The 16827-nt window shown below is 40.0% G+C and overlaps 1 protein-coding gene across 13 annotated transcripts in view; it reads right to left on the bottom strand.

Moving 5' to 3' along the window:
- The window catches only part of arhgap9 (Rho GTPase activating protein 9), a 42500-nt gene that overhangs the window by 22455 nt on the left and 3218 nt on the right, over positions 1–16827 (bottom strand). For 7 of the 13 annotated variants that reach the window (XM_051414297.1, XM_051414293.1, XM_051414298.1 and 4 more), the window contains exons 2-6: positions 12105–12188; positions 7904–8244; positions 6262–6460; positions 5669–6063; positions 4217–4294 (exon numbers count right to left, since the gene is read on the bottom strand). In XM_051414297.1, the coding sequence (XP_051270257.1) occupies positions 4217–4294; positions 5669–6063; positions 6262–6460; positions 7904–8125 (894 nt within the window). In that variant the 5' untranslated portion in view covers positions 8126–8244; positions 12105–12188. Of the gene's footprint in view, positions 1–2200; positions 2693–4216; positions 4295–5668; positions 6064–6261; positions 6461–7903; positions 8245–12104; positions 12189–16827 lie in introns of those variants that run through there. The other 6 variants (XM_051414299.1, XM_051414300.1, XM_051414301.1 and 3 more) reach the window with 3 other exon arrangements.

Here is a 16827-nt window from a genome sequence, read left to right as displayed (position 1 = left end):
TGGACTTAAATTAGCTACAACTTAAGGCTGGTAATATTGTATATTTTCCTTAAAATCCCATGAAAAGACCACTGCCACCCTTTTATTTGTCCAACTAACAAGGTTTGCCTGTGTGGTCAGAGCCTGATATGAGCCATGTGGAGACATGTTCCTTTATTACAATGAAAATGAGTACTGTAGTTTAGTGTGTCTCTCAGTACTTCACATCCTTTCAACCCTGTCTGTGGTTCTCAGACCCAAAGCTCATTTGTCCCTAATGAAAATGTAAATCCTAAAAAATTAAATAACAATTATGAAGTTTTAGAAATGTCTCAATAAATTCCTAAAACAGCTAATGTTACTCCAACAGGCGTAAATAGCACATTCGTTGGAGAATATTTTCAGTTGTGGATTAATACACATTTTGTGTGCTAGTGAGCAAGATGGTGTGGGCTACTAATTAAATTTAGGGGTTATGTGGTTTGCTCAAGGGCACTTCAACCGTGCCCCGGAGGTGAACTATGTGTGTCCATCGTAATCAGAGAACATGTCAGCCAGTACAACCTGAAGTTGTGTTTTTGGACAAAGATTTAGCTTTATGGCACAGAAGAATAAGCTTTATCAGACTACTGTTCTTTGAAACATCATTGAAAAGGGCCAGCATTGTCTTTTATTTACCTAAAGTGAATGTATGTATATTTGTTGTTCTGTTTGTGCATTAGTATTGGAATATATTTATGTATGTTTGTGCTACCATATGGTCCAGCGTATGTGTTGAGTTTTTCTTTATCCATATCAAGGTTATACAATTAGTACAGCAGGTGTATGCTTTAGATACTTTACAGTAAACTGTCCAAATAAGCTTTAATTTGTTCAGAATAGTACCACAAGTAGCAGACAGCAGTGCCATGAACAAAAACAGTGTGCAAAGAAGAGATAGAAACCCCACAGAAATCATAAAGAGAAACAAATAAATCCCACTGCCGCTTGCTATAGAACAACCCATCAGACTTTGGATTAAGATGGAGCTTATAGAAACGTGTGCACTCACTCAGACAGAGAGAACTAAAGCAACAGCTAAAAGGGAGGACATCTTCAAATCCAGTGAAATTAATTGAAAAGATATGCATGGAAGATCATCTTTCCACAAAATATAGCGGAGACATAATTCACTAACCGACTGACTGGCTAGCTGGTTGATCCCGGTTACGTAACACATGTTTCAAATAATGACTGAGAGAACATGGTGTATTTATTGATGCATGAGACGTGATTGTACTCTAGGGGGCAGCACTGAGTCTTTAGCTCACCTGAGTCTTCCTGTTCCACTGTTTACTACTGTTCACCTCAGTGGTTAAATCTAAACCTCTCAGCTGGGTCAAATGGGGCCATGGCTGATTGAAAGTATGCTATGTTTTGATTTTGTGGTTTTGGGGACATATATATTTTTGATTCCCAAAGCTTCTTCTGCCAACTTGTTATCAACCCGTTACCTCAGTCCCTAACGTAAAAAAAACAATGATGGGTTGGCAAAATATATTATCATAAACGTTTTCTATAGGAAAAGCTGATAGTAGTCCACTGGAAAATGTCAAAATTATGGAGTATGATTTGCTGCTATAACACCATAACAACACCAAAAGGATGTACTGTATTGCAAACATAAATGTAAATACAGCCTTAAGCAAATAAAACTTTAAATATGTTCCACAAACTTTCACAACTAATATAAACTATTTGTGTTAGAAGCATTCAGAGAGCCATGCATAATGGAAGGAAGTTGCTTTCTTTGTATTCAGAAATACTCAAAAAGTCTTGCATCAACTAATAACATTAACTGCTGCACTCCATTAACATGTTCATCTGACTGAGTTTCTGTTATTGTGTAGTGGCTGTCTAGCATAGCTTACTTGCATCCTTAATGTTATTCGCTACGCCTTTCCTGCAACGGCAAGTATGAATGTCTGCTGTGAGAAAGATCTATTGATAAACTTTGCTATAAAGCTACATTACAACTATAGAGTATGAAATAATAACTTCAACCCCTCTCAATCGCCGGATCAGATCTAAATACAATAAATTATATGTAAAAATAATACAATCATTACTTCTTCAAATAAGATCCTTGCCACTATAAACGTCTGAGACAAGTAGCTTGTTTTTAAATCTAGTTAAAGATGAACAAACATGATACTTAAAAGGTTATGACTGACACCGTCACCTGTTTGTTGTTTCCAGAACAATGAACAGTCATTTTGTCCTTTGTGTCAGCAGCCTTTTCATCAGTTTGTTCTCCAGAACAGTTGATCCTTAGTCTTTTGCAGTACTGACTTCAATTTCAGACACTTCCTCTTCCACCTCTTCTTCTTTAGGTTTGATATCTCATCATCTCACCAGAGCTATGCTCAAGTGCTTATTCACAGGTGGTTGCATGCTCACTCTGACTCTACCACAAAATGACATGAGGAAGAGAAGCTTTATTTACAGACCAGTGGTGTACTGATCTAGATATACTGTACTGTAATACTGTGTTTTGTCTCATATCTAACTAAAATTTTTGGTTTAATGTTTGGGAAAAGTGAGACATGTGAGAGAAGAAATTGTGCAAAAAGTGCAAATGTGTGACTGTAGTTAGACATGAGAACTCCTAACATTGTGCTTGAAAGGTTTGGTTTCCGTGGGGGGAGGGGTTTCCTTCTCCTCGCGGAGGAGAAGCGGTGTGTGTGTGTGTGTGTGTGTGTGTGTGTGTGTTGTGTGTGTGTGTGTGTTTTGTGTGTTTCAGTTCTTTGCTCAGGCTTATACATTAATTTTCTATGGTAATATGGTAATATGGTCTATGGTTATTATTTATTATAATAACCATATTATTATTTACATACCCGCAATGTTCCCAGTTTGAGTTTATAGGGACTTCTATTGCATTTCATCTCTGTCTGTCTCTCCCTAAGTTTCATCTCTCTCAGTCATACACTATAAGGCCAAAAGTATGTGGATATTTATTCCAATAAGGGATATCTTAATGTTACAGCAAACAATGATATTATACACATTATACAGACAGTAGTGTGATTCTAGCTCTGCGGCAACAGTTTGGTGAAGATATCGAAAAATATCATATTGTGCAGGATATTTTGTTTTGTGATATTGTATCGATTCCCAAAAACAGATTTTTGTGTTTAAACCCCCAACAGCTAGATAGCAGTGTTGTAAACATGAACTGAGTCTATGATGTTGGACATTACAGCAACTGTGATAAATACAAGTGCAGATCTCACTGTTCTGGTTGCATCAAAAAAGTGGTATCTTCTTTATACTGTGACAGTTTTACTAAAATGTACTTAAAAGTTGCAATATATTGCCTTTCTTACAGTATCACAATATATGGCAATATATTAAATCGTAACTTCTGTATCGTGATACATATTATATTGCCAGATTCTTGCCATTACACAGCCCTAGTTTACAGTCTGATCAGCAACTTGAGAGGCAAAAAACAAACAAACAACAGATATCTTCATATGAACACATTTTAAAAGGGCTGATAAAAAGCTAAATAATTGTCAGACAATAGCTGATGGGTTCCACTTATTACATTTCGGCCCAAGCGTTCGGCCCACCTCTTTTGCTCTCCACACGGACTGTTTACCCGCATGCAACCAAAGCCTGTAATCGGTCAATACTACTCTGGCTACAAACTGAAACCAGAACACTTCAGATAGCAAAATCTTATCCCTTGCCAACAGATTCAGCATTCATATGCATATGCTTACAGAGATTACTGACTTTAACACCACACAGGCAGCACCTTTAGGATAGATTTGACTGTGAGTCAGGCTTTATCAGCCATTATCAGTGGCCAATGTCACTACTGCTCTTGTGGCTAAATGAAAGCAAATGCCTGCAGCCAGGTTCCAAAATCTTGTGGAAAACCTTCTCAGAAGAGTGGAAACTATTGTAGCAGAATATCAATGCCCATCGTTTTGGTATGAGATGTTCAGCCATTACTCCTGGGCATAATGTTCACAGACTTGAGGCCATGTAATGTATGGCCAAAAACAACCTCTTAACAATTGAAACTCTTATAACTTTCAAATGGAATTTCGCCCCCTGGAGGACTAAGATTAAATGTAATTAAAATTCATCACCAGTGTGGCTGACAAAAATGTATGGTGAGAGAGTTTTCTGGACGAAACACAGGGAGTTATGACCTAAATGTGGCTGCAATAATCCTGCTTACTGGTATTAAAGGCTTGAATGAAGGAGGCTCCTCAGAGAGAGCGAGAGAGAGAGAGCGAGAGCGAGAGCGAGAGAGGGACTGATACAAAGAAAGACAGGGGGGGAAAGATAATGAGAGACATAGAAAAAAAAGAGCACTGTCATTCCCACTGAGATCACAGCTATCCAAAGTAAACGGTGCACGCATTGTTCACTGGAAGCAAAACTCCTTTTGGAGAGACTCGGCTGTGGGAACTTCCCCGAGCCGAGGGACAGATAACCTTCAGTATTTCTCCCGACAACAGCGCCTTGTGTAATCCCCTATGATGTAATACAGGGAGGCTCTGACGTCACGACAATGCTAACTTGATTGCTGCTCTCGGAGGATTATTAAGGTCAAGTACAGATGTAGATAAAATACAACCTCTGCTGCCTTGGCTGTACTCGGTTGTCTGCTGGGATCGCACAAGATCTTTTTGTGTTTTAATACGTTTTCTAAATAAAAACATATTACTAGTTTCCACCTGAAAAAGATTCTCCGATTTAATGAATTAACAAAAATATGTCAATAGTTAAGATCTAAAGTTCACCTTTTTATAACTGGTTTCTTAAGGTTTACCCTGCATAGTCTCAAGGCCACATCAACGACCGGCTGGTCTGTTACAGTTTTGGAGTTTTGACCTATAATTCCATCAGATTAGAGATTGTGTCAGATGTCAAAATTAATCTAATGCCACACTTCCTTCAATGTGGTGGATTTGTTTTGGATTTTCATTCATTCTTTCTATTTTTCATACTAATGAGGATCAGAGAAAGCATGAAGTAACAGTTGAATATAGAGTTGTTGACAATAGTGGTAGTAGATTTGACGGGTTGTCAGTTACAGGATCAGGTGACAAGTGCTGGAATAATCTTTTTTGTTGCCCTGACTTTTTCTTGTACTTTCTCTCCGTTAACTAATCCAAAATACATTTTCTGTGCAAAAATGTGACCTAAGCTCAGGTTGTGTTTTGTTCCAAGAGAAATGCACAAGATATGTTGCAAAACAAGATCACTACTGTCAATATTTCTGTAGAGTGAGCAGATATTTGGTCTGACTTCTGCTGTCGATTATTTTGTACTACCCAATTGTGAAAGGCATTGATCTCACTTAGCCAAAGCTTTACTCAAACACAATTGATGTGAACATGCCCTACTTTAGTTTAACTGAAGGGAAACTCTGGTATTTGTGCACCTGGGTGTTATTCTGATATGTTTATCCATTATGATTACTGGTCACGATACCTTTTACTTACCACCTTGGAAAAAATTCAAATTGTAATAAAGTGCAAATCAAAACCAAAAATATGAGAATAACATGTAGTTTACAAATACAGTACAGGAATTCCCCTTTACGCTCCATTGTGGCTCTACTGTGTAAACCAGATATTTGAGTAACATCTGTTTGAGGTTTTTAAGCCTTGTCTCTCCCTACCTTCAGATGGTTGTTTTTGCCAGAAGCTCCCCCCATATCCCACTGGCTGCAAGACTTCTTGGGCATCCTGTGGTTGACGCGACTGCTGAAGCCACCGCCCACCTCGTCGTACAGGTTCTCAACCAGATTTTCAGGCAAGTTGCTGGAGCTTTGGCTCCGTGTGATCATGGGGACCGACCTGGTGTTCCGTGGTGCTGTTTGTCCCGCAGAATATGCGGGGGACCCAGGGACCATGAGGTGGCCTGATGGGGAGGTGGGAGAGTTGGGGGTAAAGGTGAATCCAGAGAGGGGCAGGGTGGGGAAGCGGCCTCCACCCATGCAGGTGTTGTTGTCCAGCCCCTGGAAGGCACTGTTGGAGTTGAGGTTTTCCATGGAGCGATAGATGGGTTTGTTCACTGAGAGAGGAAGGTAAAATAAATTCTCATTATACAAGATCAGTGAATGTTGAGCTTATTTTCCTTCTATACTCAAGAGAAACACCAACACACAAATTTGTGTTATTTTTTCTACTCTTATAAAACAGATGTCATTGCCACTGAAAAAAAACACAGTAGACGTTTTCTCAGACTCCCTGTCTTCCCCTCACACTTTACCTTGATGCTGTTCATTATAGGTAGTCGCTGATGGGCTGGGAGAGAGTGACACCCTTGGCAGTATCCTGAGGTTGGAGTTCAGCGAGGCAGACATGACAAGGCGCTGTGGCGAGGGCATCGGTGCAATGGGCACCTCTGTCACATATGTGGCAGGGACATACAATGGCTTTGTTTTACTGGCTGCCCCAATCCTCCGCACCTGTCAAAGAACAAACGGATTTCCAAATGCTTTTGCTATTTTCTCCCACGTGGATCCACTTAGTTAAACCAAGCATCAACCAACACAGCTGAGGCCTGAACAAACAAAACAAATTTATTACGCTGCAGTTCCTGAGACATCAAACAGATGCAATGACAAAACCCACAACTATTCTTTTGAAATACAAAGCACTTTTTTTTTTACCACAAGACCATATGGTCACCGATGCTAATGTCACTTTTTCTAATGTGTTTTTTCAGGGCTGCTTTATGAATATTGTATTTTTGCATTTATGTGATCGAGTATTTAAATGACTGGATAGCCAAAAACAGTATGACTATTGAATCTTTGAATCATGTCTCACTTGAAGTGGGGTATAAAAATTAAAATAACAATCTCAAAATTACTTTGATGCTACACTGACTTGTAGTAAGGTGTATGGTGCCTCTGTTAATCCCACCAACTATGTCACTGATTTTGGTGAAACTGCATCATAATTTATGGAAAAAATATTTTCTGGTTTTCCCTCTGATGTCCTCCGGCAGCTCCGCCTCAACTCTTGGTTATTTACAGTTTATTGATGGACAGTAAAGTAACTGCTGCAAACTGTAGCTGCTGTTAGGTAGTTCGCTCAGCTCAGCTCAGAGCACAGGGGGAGTGTTGGTGTTTTCATTGGTAACACAGGAGCTCTGCATTGCCAGGAGGAGGAGGTTTTCATGCCTGGGGCAGGAGGGATTGTGGCGCCGAACTGGATACCAGAATTGGAGCAGGGCAAGCAGGTAAGGTAACTTGGCTCAGCAGCCTCTTGGGACATCATGGCAGAGGTTAAAGAGACCCAAGAGGACTTTGACGGAGAGAGCTAAGAAGAGAAAAGAGATTAACCGAGCAAGAGGCCGCCAGACAAGATTGAATGTGGAACTGGCTTTTAGTTGTTGGCAGGAGCTTCACGAAATAAAAATTTGACTAATGTTTGATACATTAGTGCCCAGCTGTTTTAGGAATTTGAAAGTATATATATATTTTTTTAAAGTTATTTTTTGGCCTTTTGTTGGTTTTATTGATAGACAGCTGTAGGGAGACAGGAAGGGTGGGTGGAGAGAGGGGGATGACACGCAGCAAAGGGCCACAGGTCAGATTCGAGCCCGGGCCGCTGCAGCAACTCCGTATATGGGTCGCCAGCTCTACCGACTGAGCTAACCAGGCACCCCTGAAAGTATATATTTTTGACTAGTTTTAAAAAATGTATATCTACAGTAAGAACAAATGGGCTGAGAGCCACAAACAGGGTCGAAGTTGAAACACATAAAATATCAGCTATCACGTTGTTGGTTTTGATCTTTCTTTTAGTCTATGGAACCCTGTAGATGATGCAGATGTCCATGTTTTTCTCAAATATTTGGTTCCACTGACACAAGACAAAGAAAAGATTAACTCTTTTCTCACCTGCCACCAATCAGTGTTGGTCTTTTTCAGGAGAACAAACCGTTCGCCCTCACTAATGCAGACCTGCCGTCCATCAGCACCGCGGTAGCTGTAGTCATACTGGGCCTCGAGGACCACCGTGCCGCTGGGGACCCCGCAAACTGTCACCCCCCTGGAAGCCACCACAGGCGCTGCAGCAGACTGCTGGTGCCCCACAGAACGCCGCCAGGTCCCAGACAGCATGACTCTTCGCGCAGTCCTGTTCAGCAAGCTTGGCTGGAAGTGTGCTGATGGCTGATACTCGTGATACCGGTTGGGTTAGCACAGGGCAGGTGAGACTGGAGCCAGACCAGTGCCATGCTCTGAAACAGAGGCCAAATGGACAGAGAGATACATTAGTGAAGAGAGATTAGTGAAGCTGTCAGAGAACAATGAAATCATGTAGCCCGGCTGTGTGCAGGTTCAAAGGGAGAGAACATGAATCCTTTTAGTGCTAAAAATGGAAGTCTGGGTTAATCTGACATGTACATTAGAAAACATTAGAAACATATTCAACCTTTTTCCATGTTTTATACCATTATGAACTCAATATCTTTGGAATGTTGGTCAGACAAAACAAGATATCTGAACAACTGTCACAGGCATTTTTCACTTTTGTCCTGCATTATAAACCAAGCAATTTAAAGCTTATTTGATTCCTGTTGGAAAGATTGGTGGAAAGATTCATACATACCACTCTCATATACAGTATGTTCATTAAGCTGCTGGTTAGCTTAGCTTAGCTTAGCACAAAGTCTGGAAACAGGGGAAACCGCTAGCCTGGCTTTATCCAGAGGTGACAAACCCACCTCGACCTACCAGCACCTCTAATGATCAATGATCAACAAGTCTGGTTTGTTTAATCTGAAAAACAAATGTGTAAAAAAAGACAATTCACTGTTGTTGTTGTTGTTGTTGTTTGTTTTGTTTTTTGGCTGGGGCACTTCCTGGAGTCTACATAACAGTTCAGAGCCAAGTCTTTGTGTTAAGCTAAGCTAAGCTAAGCTAACCAACTGCTGTAGCTTCTTATTCAATGGAGAGATGTTCGAGTGATATCAGTTTTCTTATCTAACGCTAACCATCCATCAGAAAGCAAACTGTCTCTTTGTCAAACTTTTGCTTTGATCAATAAATCGAGAAAATAATTTTCACATGAATCAATAATAAATCATCTTTAGTTGCAGCTAATGCGAATAACACACAAAGAAATCAACCCTGTTTGTGGAAGGCTGTAAGCGGTACCACAGTGTAATAATTATATAATGACATGATATAATGACTGTTTTGTTTCCATGTCCCCTCTTTGTACAAGGTTCTAAGAGCAAGAGTCCCTTCATTTGTATATGGTCTGCAACAATTATTTTCATTATTGATTAACCTCTCCATTCATTTTTCACCAGCTGATTCATCATTTAGTGAGTCTATGAATTCAAATGCTAAAAGACATTACATTTACACCAATATAAAACAGCAAATTCTCAAATGTAACATTATTCTTATATTCATATAAAAATAAAAACAAACAAACAAAACAATTGGCAAAATCAAAATCAATTTTTTGCAGAAGATAGAAGTAACCGACTATTTTAGGTATAAATGACTAACATTACAAAAAATAAATTCCACTTCCATTTTTAATATACTTGACAGACATGGATGAGGATCAAATGTCACTACAAATATCTGCACACCACCACAGTACACCACTTTCCTATTGTCCTTTCATCCTGGTAGAACTAAAAGACACGTGTGAGTGAATAACTCATGCGTTCGGAGGATGTAAGGAGCGCAGTATACCCAAAATAGCATCCGTCTCCGTCTCTCCACCTGAGCCAGCATCCCCAAGCTAAACCCCTGCTCTACCCAGCCAAGACCTGCTTACATAAGAGAACATCTAACTTTCTGCCAGACACATAGCAATACAGCCTCACATAGCACATGCACCCACCCACCCACCTCCACACACACACACACACACACACACACACACACACACACACAGAAAGGGGAGCATCCCTAGGCACCTAGCAACAGTGCTTCAGTCACAGTCAGGCCCAACCCATCTCAGTCTGGGTGAGAAGAGGAGAGGCAGCAAATGAGAGAGATCCCAGAAAATTAACAGAGACATGCATGTTATTGGGGAGGATCCAGAGGGGCTGGGATACAGGATGGGAGAAAGGAATTAGAAACTGTAGATGGACAAGACAAATAAAAGAAGAAAAAAAGGGATAGACCAAAAAAGAGTGGAAAAAGAGCAGATAGTAGATAGGAAATATGAAAACATATAGAAACTGAGACATGAAGGAATGGATGAAGCTAGATGGAACTGTGAGCCATGTGAAGGCGATAAAAGTGAGGACAGGGTTAGCTGGCTGAACCTTGATAATCCCACTGTTATTAAAGCCCTCTGTACCAGCACATGGGCAGAGGGACTGCCTGCCTGGCTAGCTAGCTGGCAGGAAGCTCACAGATGAGCATTTCCAAGATACAGAAAAAATACCATTACCACATTAGGAGTGCATAAATATGGTAGACTAGACTGACATCTGCTGAGGTTTCTTCATTCATGTTACACTAGTGGATAGGTTGTGAGGTTAAAAAACACATAAATAAACTTGTACATCAAATATTTTATGTTTTACCAAATATTTGATTTTACAGATATGGAGGACAAATATCCAATGAATTAAAAAAAAATACACACAAAAAGGAACCATGACCCCTAACAATTTTAAGTTGGTCCTTAGCTCAGAGTATGTTTGTGTGCAGCAAGCCACTTCTTCATTTTCGAAAGGCCCCTACTCACTTGCAGACAGAGACAGAAGACATAGGTACAAGGCGAGCAAGCAAACAGGAAACTGTATAGACACATCAAGGTTGAACCACAGTTTGGGTCATATCCTCTCTATCCCGTCATTTGTTTTTCTGGCGTAAAACATTAAGATACGTGCAGTTTAGCTGACAATTCATAGTCTGTTGTGCTGCATTCACCAACACTTAAATACACTAAGTGATGCAGAGTTGCCCTGTTGCCCCATCTGAAACTGTGCAACTCTGTAAGTAGCATTAATCACTGCCAAGCTGAGCACTGAAACAGAGAGTAGTAGTTGTTTTTGGCTTGACAGTCCTGCTGCATGGCTTCAGTAATGTGTAATTTACTATTTAGATGGACAGGAAAGAATTACATCATTCCCTGGGTTTAAAGAAAGGCAAAAGCATACAGCAGCACCTATTCATACAACCCGTCCACAATTTTTATCATGAGTTCTTCTGCCTGCACACACAGGAAGAGATCTTCTGATACTGCAGCACACCTGTTTGTCTTTTCCTGTCTCTCTTTACTGCTCAAAACAAGTGGCTATTAAAAAGAAAGGAGAGAAAACAGAATAATGCAGAATAAATGAATGGTACCCAACTACTGTGGGGCTTTATCTAACCCAACATTTGTTGAATTAGGGCTGACGTTAGAAACTGAAGTGGTGTGTATCATCAGTTCACTCAGCAGCACAGGTACAGGAGGTTTAATTGTGTCATGTGCAAATTGGGTGGTTACAGCAGGGTTAAAATACTCAGAGTTTAGAAAAAGGTGATGAGATAAGTCAGGAATGGGGTTGGCCGTTCTTACCGCATGATATTTAAGTATATACAACAGAAAAAGCTAAGGAACTAAAAGCATTATTATACTACAGAGAGTAAACTTGAATTTTAAAATAACAAATTGGCGATCATCACAAATTAGGATCTACAAAAGGGAAGATGAGACCAGACTGTGTTTCTATTTGCAGGTCAGATGGCAGTGGAGAGGACACTGGCGTCCCAAACATACAGAGAGGTCCATATGGTGTCAGAGACAGACACAGGCACCCTGTCAGGGCTGTTGAGAGGCAATGATAGTTTGTGCCAGGGGCTGAGGGCACAGGGCGTATGTCTTGGTATCAACAACAGAAATGGAGAGATGAAGGAGAAAACACAGAGGGAACAATGAAAAGTCGGAAAAAGGGCAGAGGAAAAAACTCGGATTGAGTGCTACATATTATTTGTCTGTCTGCCTTTGCTTGAGTGCTTTCACTCCAGCTCAGACTGTGTGTGCATGCAAGTCAGACTGAGCTGAAGAAATGAAGAGTACACAATTTGTGCATGCACGCGAGAGAGACAGAGAGAAAGAGAGAAAAGGGCGACTCACCATGGTCCTGAAGTGAGAGTGTCTCTATGTCAACAAGGTCACCAGCTCACTCTGCTCTCCATTCATGCAACCCCACAGATAAACCTTGTAAACAAAAAATATACATGAAAAAAATTATTAAACTGTAATAAACAACTGCCCCCCAGCCCAAACCGAAGAGTCAAGCCTTTCTGGCCTGACAAAGATTAGAGACCAAACAGAGGGCTTGTGTAAAAGGTGGGGCAGAAAACCACTAAAATTGACACAAGCTAACAGCTTCCTCCTGCATCTATCTCATGCACACACACACATATACAACCAAACACACATACACAGAGTTAATCCTATGCAGCAAAATTATCCTGCCTCCACTCGTTGAAGCCCTCCTGACCCTACCTTCCCCCATTTAGCCAGCATTTTGCCTGGGAGATAAAAAAAGAGCAAGTGACAGAGAGAGCATCAGCTGGCTATTACCCATTCATGCAAATAAACCATATTTGAACTTGAGAAAGAGAAACATAGAGAGAGAGAGAGAGGGAGAGACACACATCGAGAGAGGAGCTGTGTGCTAACCAAACAAAGCCACAGAAGCCCAGTTTTATTGATTGAGCTATTGATCCATACACAGATACACAGAGCCGACTGGTCAACAGTTCCACTGGACATCAGGGATCCACCACACAGTTAAGCACGTCCACCAAATGGATGTTAGCAATGGAGCAGAGGACATTATGTTTAATTTAATAATTGAATATAATATTTGATATAAAATATTTCACATTCTAGAAAGACACCACCCGCATTTTACATTTTGAGTCAAATCAACAATCCTGAAGGGCCATTGGATTAAATACTTCAGAGATTATAGACCCCCTAGTGGGTTGGCATGTTTTAGTCAACCATTTTCCAAAGCATACATTAATTTTTAGATTTACTTCCCTACTTCTTGGATTTCAGTTCTTGCCACAAAATTTACCTAAAGCTTGTTTGAGATTGATAATCCACCATAGTGAACATTTAGTTGCTTAAAAGCAAAGCAAAGCAAACCTATCCATGCTTTTGAATAGTGACTTGTGTCTGATAAAAAAACGTTTGGTTTCTTCTTTGGTTAAAAATTCTTAAAATGCGTCCATTATTTTCTATCACTGGAAGATACAGGATCTACAGTTGGCACCTTGCATGCACCTCTGACATCAGTGTATGTGTGAATGTCACATAAAGCACTCTGAGTGGTCGGAAGACCTAAAAGGTGCTATGTAAGTGCAGTTCATTTAGCACAGAGTGTTTTTTTTGTTTTGTTTTGTTGCTCCACTGATATCTGTCATCTTAGTATTGTCTGTTTAGTGAAAATTAGGGCTACACATATGGGTATTATGATTTGTGTTGAACATATGTTGAGTATAGCTAGAGCACAGAGTATACCACACAAGGAATAGTGGTGGTTGTTCCAGGCGTGTGCTAGAGATATCTATTCTAGCCTTGGGTGAATGTTTTAACTGGCTGTATTGTAAGTATTGTTGTTTCTCAAGCTAATATATATCAATAAGCTGTTGGAATGTTATCAACGTGCTATGGTCAAAAATGTGATGAAAGTGCATAATCCCTCTTTGTCTTTGTTGGTGTTATTTACAGGTCACACTGAGATCTCAGGGAGGTATGAAAACGTATGGTGCACTTTGGATAAAGCCGTAGTGCTAAAGTAGTAGCGCTTACGGGCAAAGGCATGCATGCAAAACCACCTGAAGATAATGTTATCATGACTCCCTTGAAAACACCCTGAGGCTGGAGGGCAGGGCGAGAGACTGTGAGAGGATGGATGCAAATGACAATGTATGGTGCGATGTACAATGATATAGTGGAGGGATGAGACAAGAAGATAGTGTTTGAAAGCAATTAGAAATCTGGCTACAAAGCACCTAAGAAGCTTTATTGATAAATTAAGAAGAAGTTGCAATGTTGCAAGACAAGCCACTAACTGCCAAGTTCAGCTCCCACAGAGAAGGTTTAAGATCGCAGGGCCTATCAAACTTCACCACACAGCAGGACGAGAGTAGAGTGAAGGGTGTTGGTGGACGGTTTGGTGTCATATCATATCCATATTCATTCCATACGTTTGAAGTCGAAAGAGGGCGGCTTTAATAATCATGGCTACATGGTCTTCAAAGAGAGATGAGACATGGGGAAGAGGAGTATAGTGTGAATGAGGAACTTCAAAGGGTTTTTGCGTGCACTCCCACATCCGTGTACACATAGCAAACGTGCGCGCACACACACACACACACACACACACACACACACACACCGTAGACTGTACTGTATTTACATATGAATGTCTATAACCAAAGGGTTCATAGGAAAATGAGAAAGAACAAGTTGCTCTACTTGATACATACTGTTCAGTAACTTTAATCATCAAGAAAACAAGTAAAAAGTGTGACACTAAAGTTAACAGGACTGATAATTTAATATCTGTGTCATCGTAACAGCTGTAATTATTTCTTCACAGTGACATGAGCCATGCTGCCTGTGCATGATCGCTATTGTCTCTATTGCAAACTAGTATCCAATGGTTTGTCTGCTAACTGGCTGTTTGAGTCCCAACTTGAAGTCAGGTAAGGCTGTGTAAGCTGAAGTATTGCATCATGTATCCACATCATACTTTATGGGTAAAAGGAGTTTTAACACAGCAGTATATCTTAGAATAAGCACAGAAGTGCCTTGAAATGTTCCTAAAATCAATGCTAAATCAAAATTACAAGACTTTATCTAAACTATATCTGAAACAGATGTAGTGAGATCTTAGACCTTTAACATTTGATAATGCTTACTTTTAGAAATTAGAAATAAACAGCTTCAGTGTGAACGCAGCTGCACCAAAAGTCAAGTGAAATGAAACATACAATACACTCCATTTTCTTAAATAAGGAAAGAAATCACTTTCCTGATATATATTAATAAAATAATCAAAGTTAACATTTAGCCTGAAATCAGTCCACTCTCACTCTCAAGAGCAGGACAGCCATGTGAAGGAGTAGTGAATTTGTCTATGGATGTACAGTTAAAACTACTAGTGCTGATGTCTCTCTCTCCATATGAAACACATGCCTCAAGCCAAAACAGCCTTTCATCCTCCCAAAGCCATGCATTATTGATGATCAGACCAGAGAGAGACACTGAAACACACACTGTGTATCCCAGTGTGAAGACTGCCTGCCTGTGTGAACGCGTGTATGGATGCACATCTGTGTGTGCCTAAGTGTGTGTGAGTGTATGTGACTAAACAGGTGGGCTGGATCCTTTCAGTCATTAGTTGTGTAAATTGTCAGAGAACCAATCAAAAAGCAGATGATGACAGTAAAGCAGCCATTGGCTCACACTCTCTACTATCATCATGACAACAACCTCTGTGACCAACTACCATCTCCAGTGTCTCCAGTATGTGTGCTATTTGTTTCTTGTTGCACACAACACCATTTCGTATGTGTGATGCCATCATTTCAAGCATTTGCTGACGCAATACTTGTGTTTACAATGAACCCTGCAGCCTTCATCGACACATAGCAAACTTCTTCAGAGAGTTTGCTTGTAGAATATTCAAGTTCTCATTTCCCCCATTTCAATATAAACAACAACCAGACAGACCAGTGTTTCCCAGTTAGGCAAAGTAGTGCAGGATTGCTCAGGGGCCATTTTAAACTCTTGAAATAATTAATTGAAGCGTCACATTTTTAATTAGCCTATGCATGTTATGGAAAAAATGGAAAAAGAAAAATACACAGCTGCTTCTAGTTAAATCACAATAAGCTTATTTCAGCAAGAGGAATACGCTTGTAAAAAATGCTTCTTATTTCAATAAGCAGCTTTTCTTATGTATTAGAAATACAGCATAAAATTATTATCACCATAGCATTGAGGTATATATCAGACCATTCAATGACATGATTTTGCTCCTGGTGAATTTATTAATATTACAACACAAGAACGGGGGCTGTTCTATGCCAATAAATGGTCCTAAGCCTAAAAATATTACATTTACAATGATGAAAAAACATTTTAGAAGTTGGAACAGGTGAATGGTGAAAAACATTACTTATAAGATTCACTGATAATCGAAAATCGAAGAACTGTAACACTGTAGAGCTGTCCAACTACATTGATTTATTTCCTTGTTAAAGACTATTTCAAGACTGAAAATCAGACTAAAAGTGCCAAGATTTGATTTTTGTATTGATTTCCGTCAGCAGCAGTCAAACAGAATAAGAAATGTTAGAATTATTTGTTATTCTATGTGATATAAACAAAAATAATCATATTTTATTCACACAGGTGAACGGGGCAACGTTGTGAATATCGCTGCTAAAGTTCATAAAGTATCAATTCATCTTTCACCACATTCCCACAATATTCTTCAATTGAAGAAAATGAAATGTCACAGAGAAGTCAAGAATGATCTTTAGAGAGTAACAAAATAAACCTTCACTCTCTGACGGGGCTCATGGGTTGTTGCTGAGCCTGTGGGAATGTGCGGTACATTGATGTTTCTAATGAAGAGCGCTGAGCTCCATTGATCCACCAGGGATGAGAGTGAGCTGTCAAAAGCTATCAGGCAAGTCAAAGACCCACTTTCAGCCCTGTGCAGCTGAAGTGAGCACGATACTGTTGGGGCACAAGGAAGAGCAGCTAAACCTCCCAAGGCAAATGCTACAGTGAAGAGGCACACACGCAGACACTGCTTTGGTGCCTT

The sequence above is a fragment of the Dicentrarchus labrax genome, unplaced genomic scaffold (assembly GCF_905237075.1).
Source record: "Dicentrarchus labrax unplaced genomic scaffold, dlabrax2021, whole genome shotgun sequence".
In the NCBI taxonomy this organism is placed as follows: Eukaryota; Metazoa; Chordata; class Actinopteri; family Moronidae; genus Dicentrarchus; species Dicentrarchus labrax.
The sequence above is the reverse complement of the archived record's forward strand: the minus strand, read 5'-3'. Positions and strand labels throughout refer to the sequence as shown.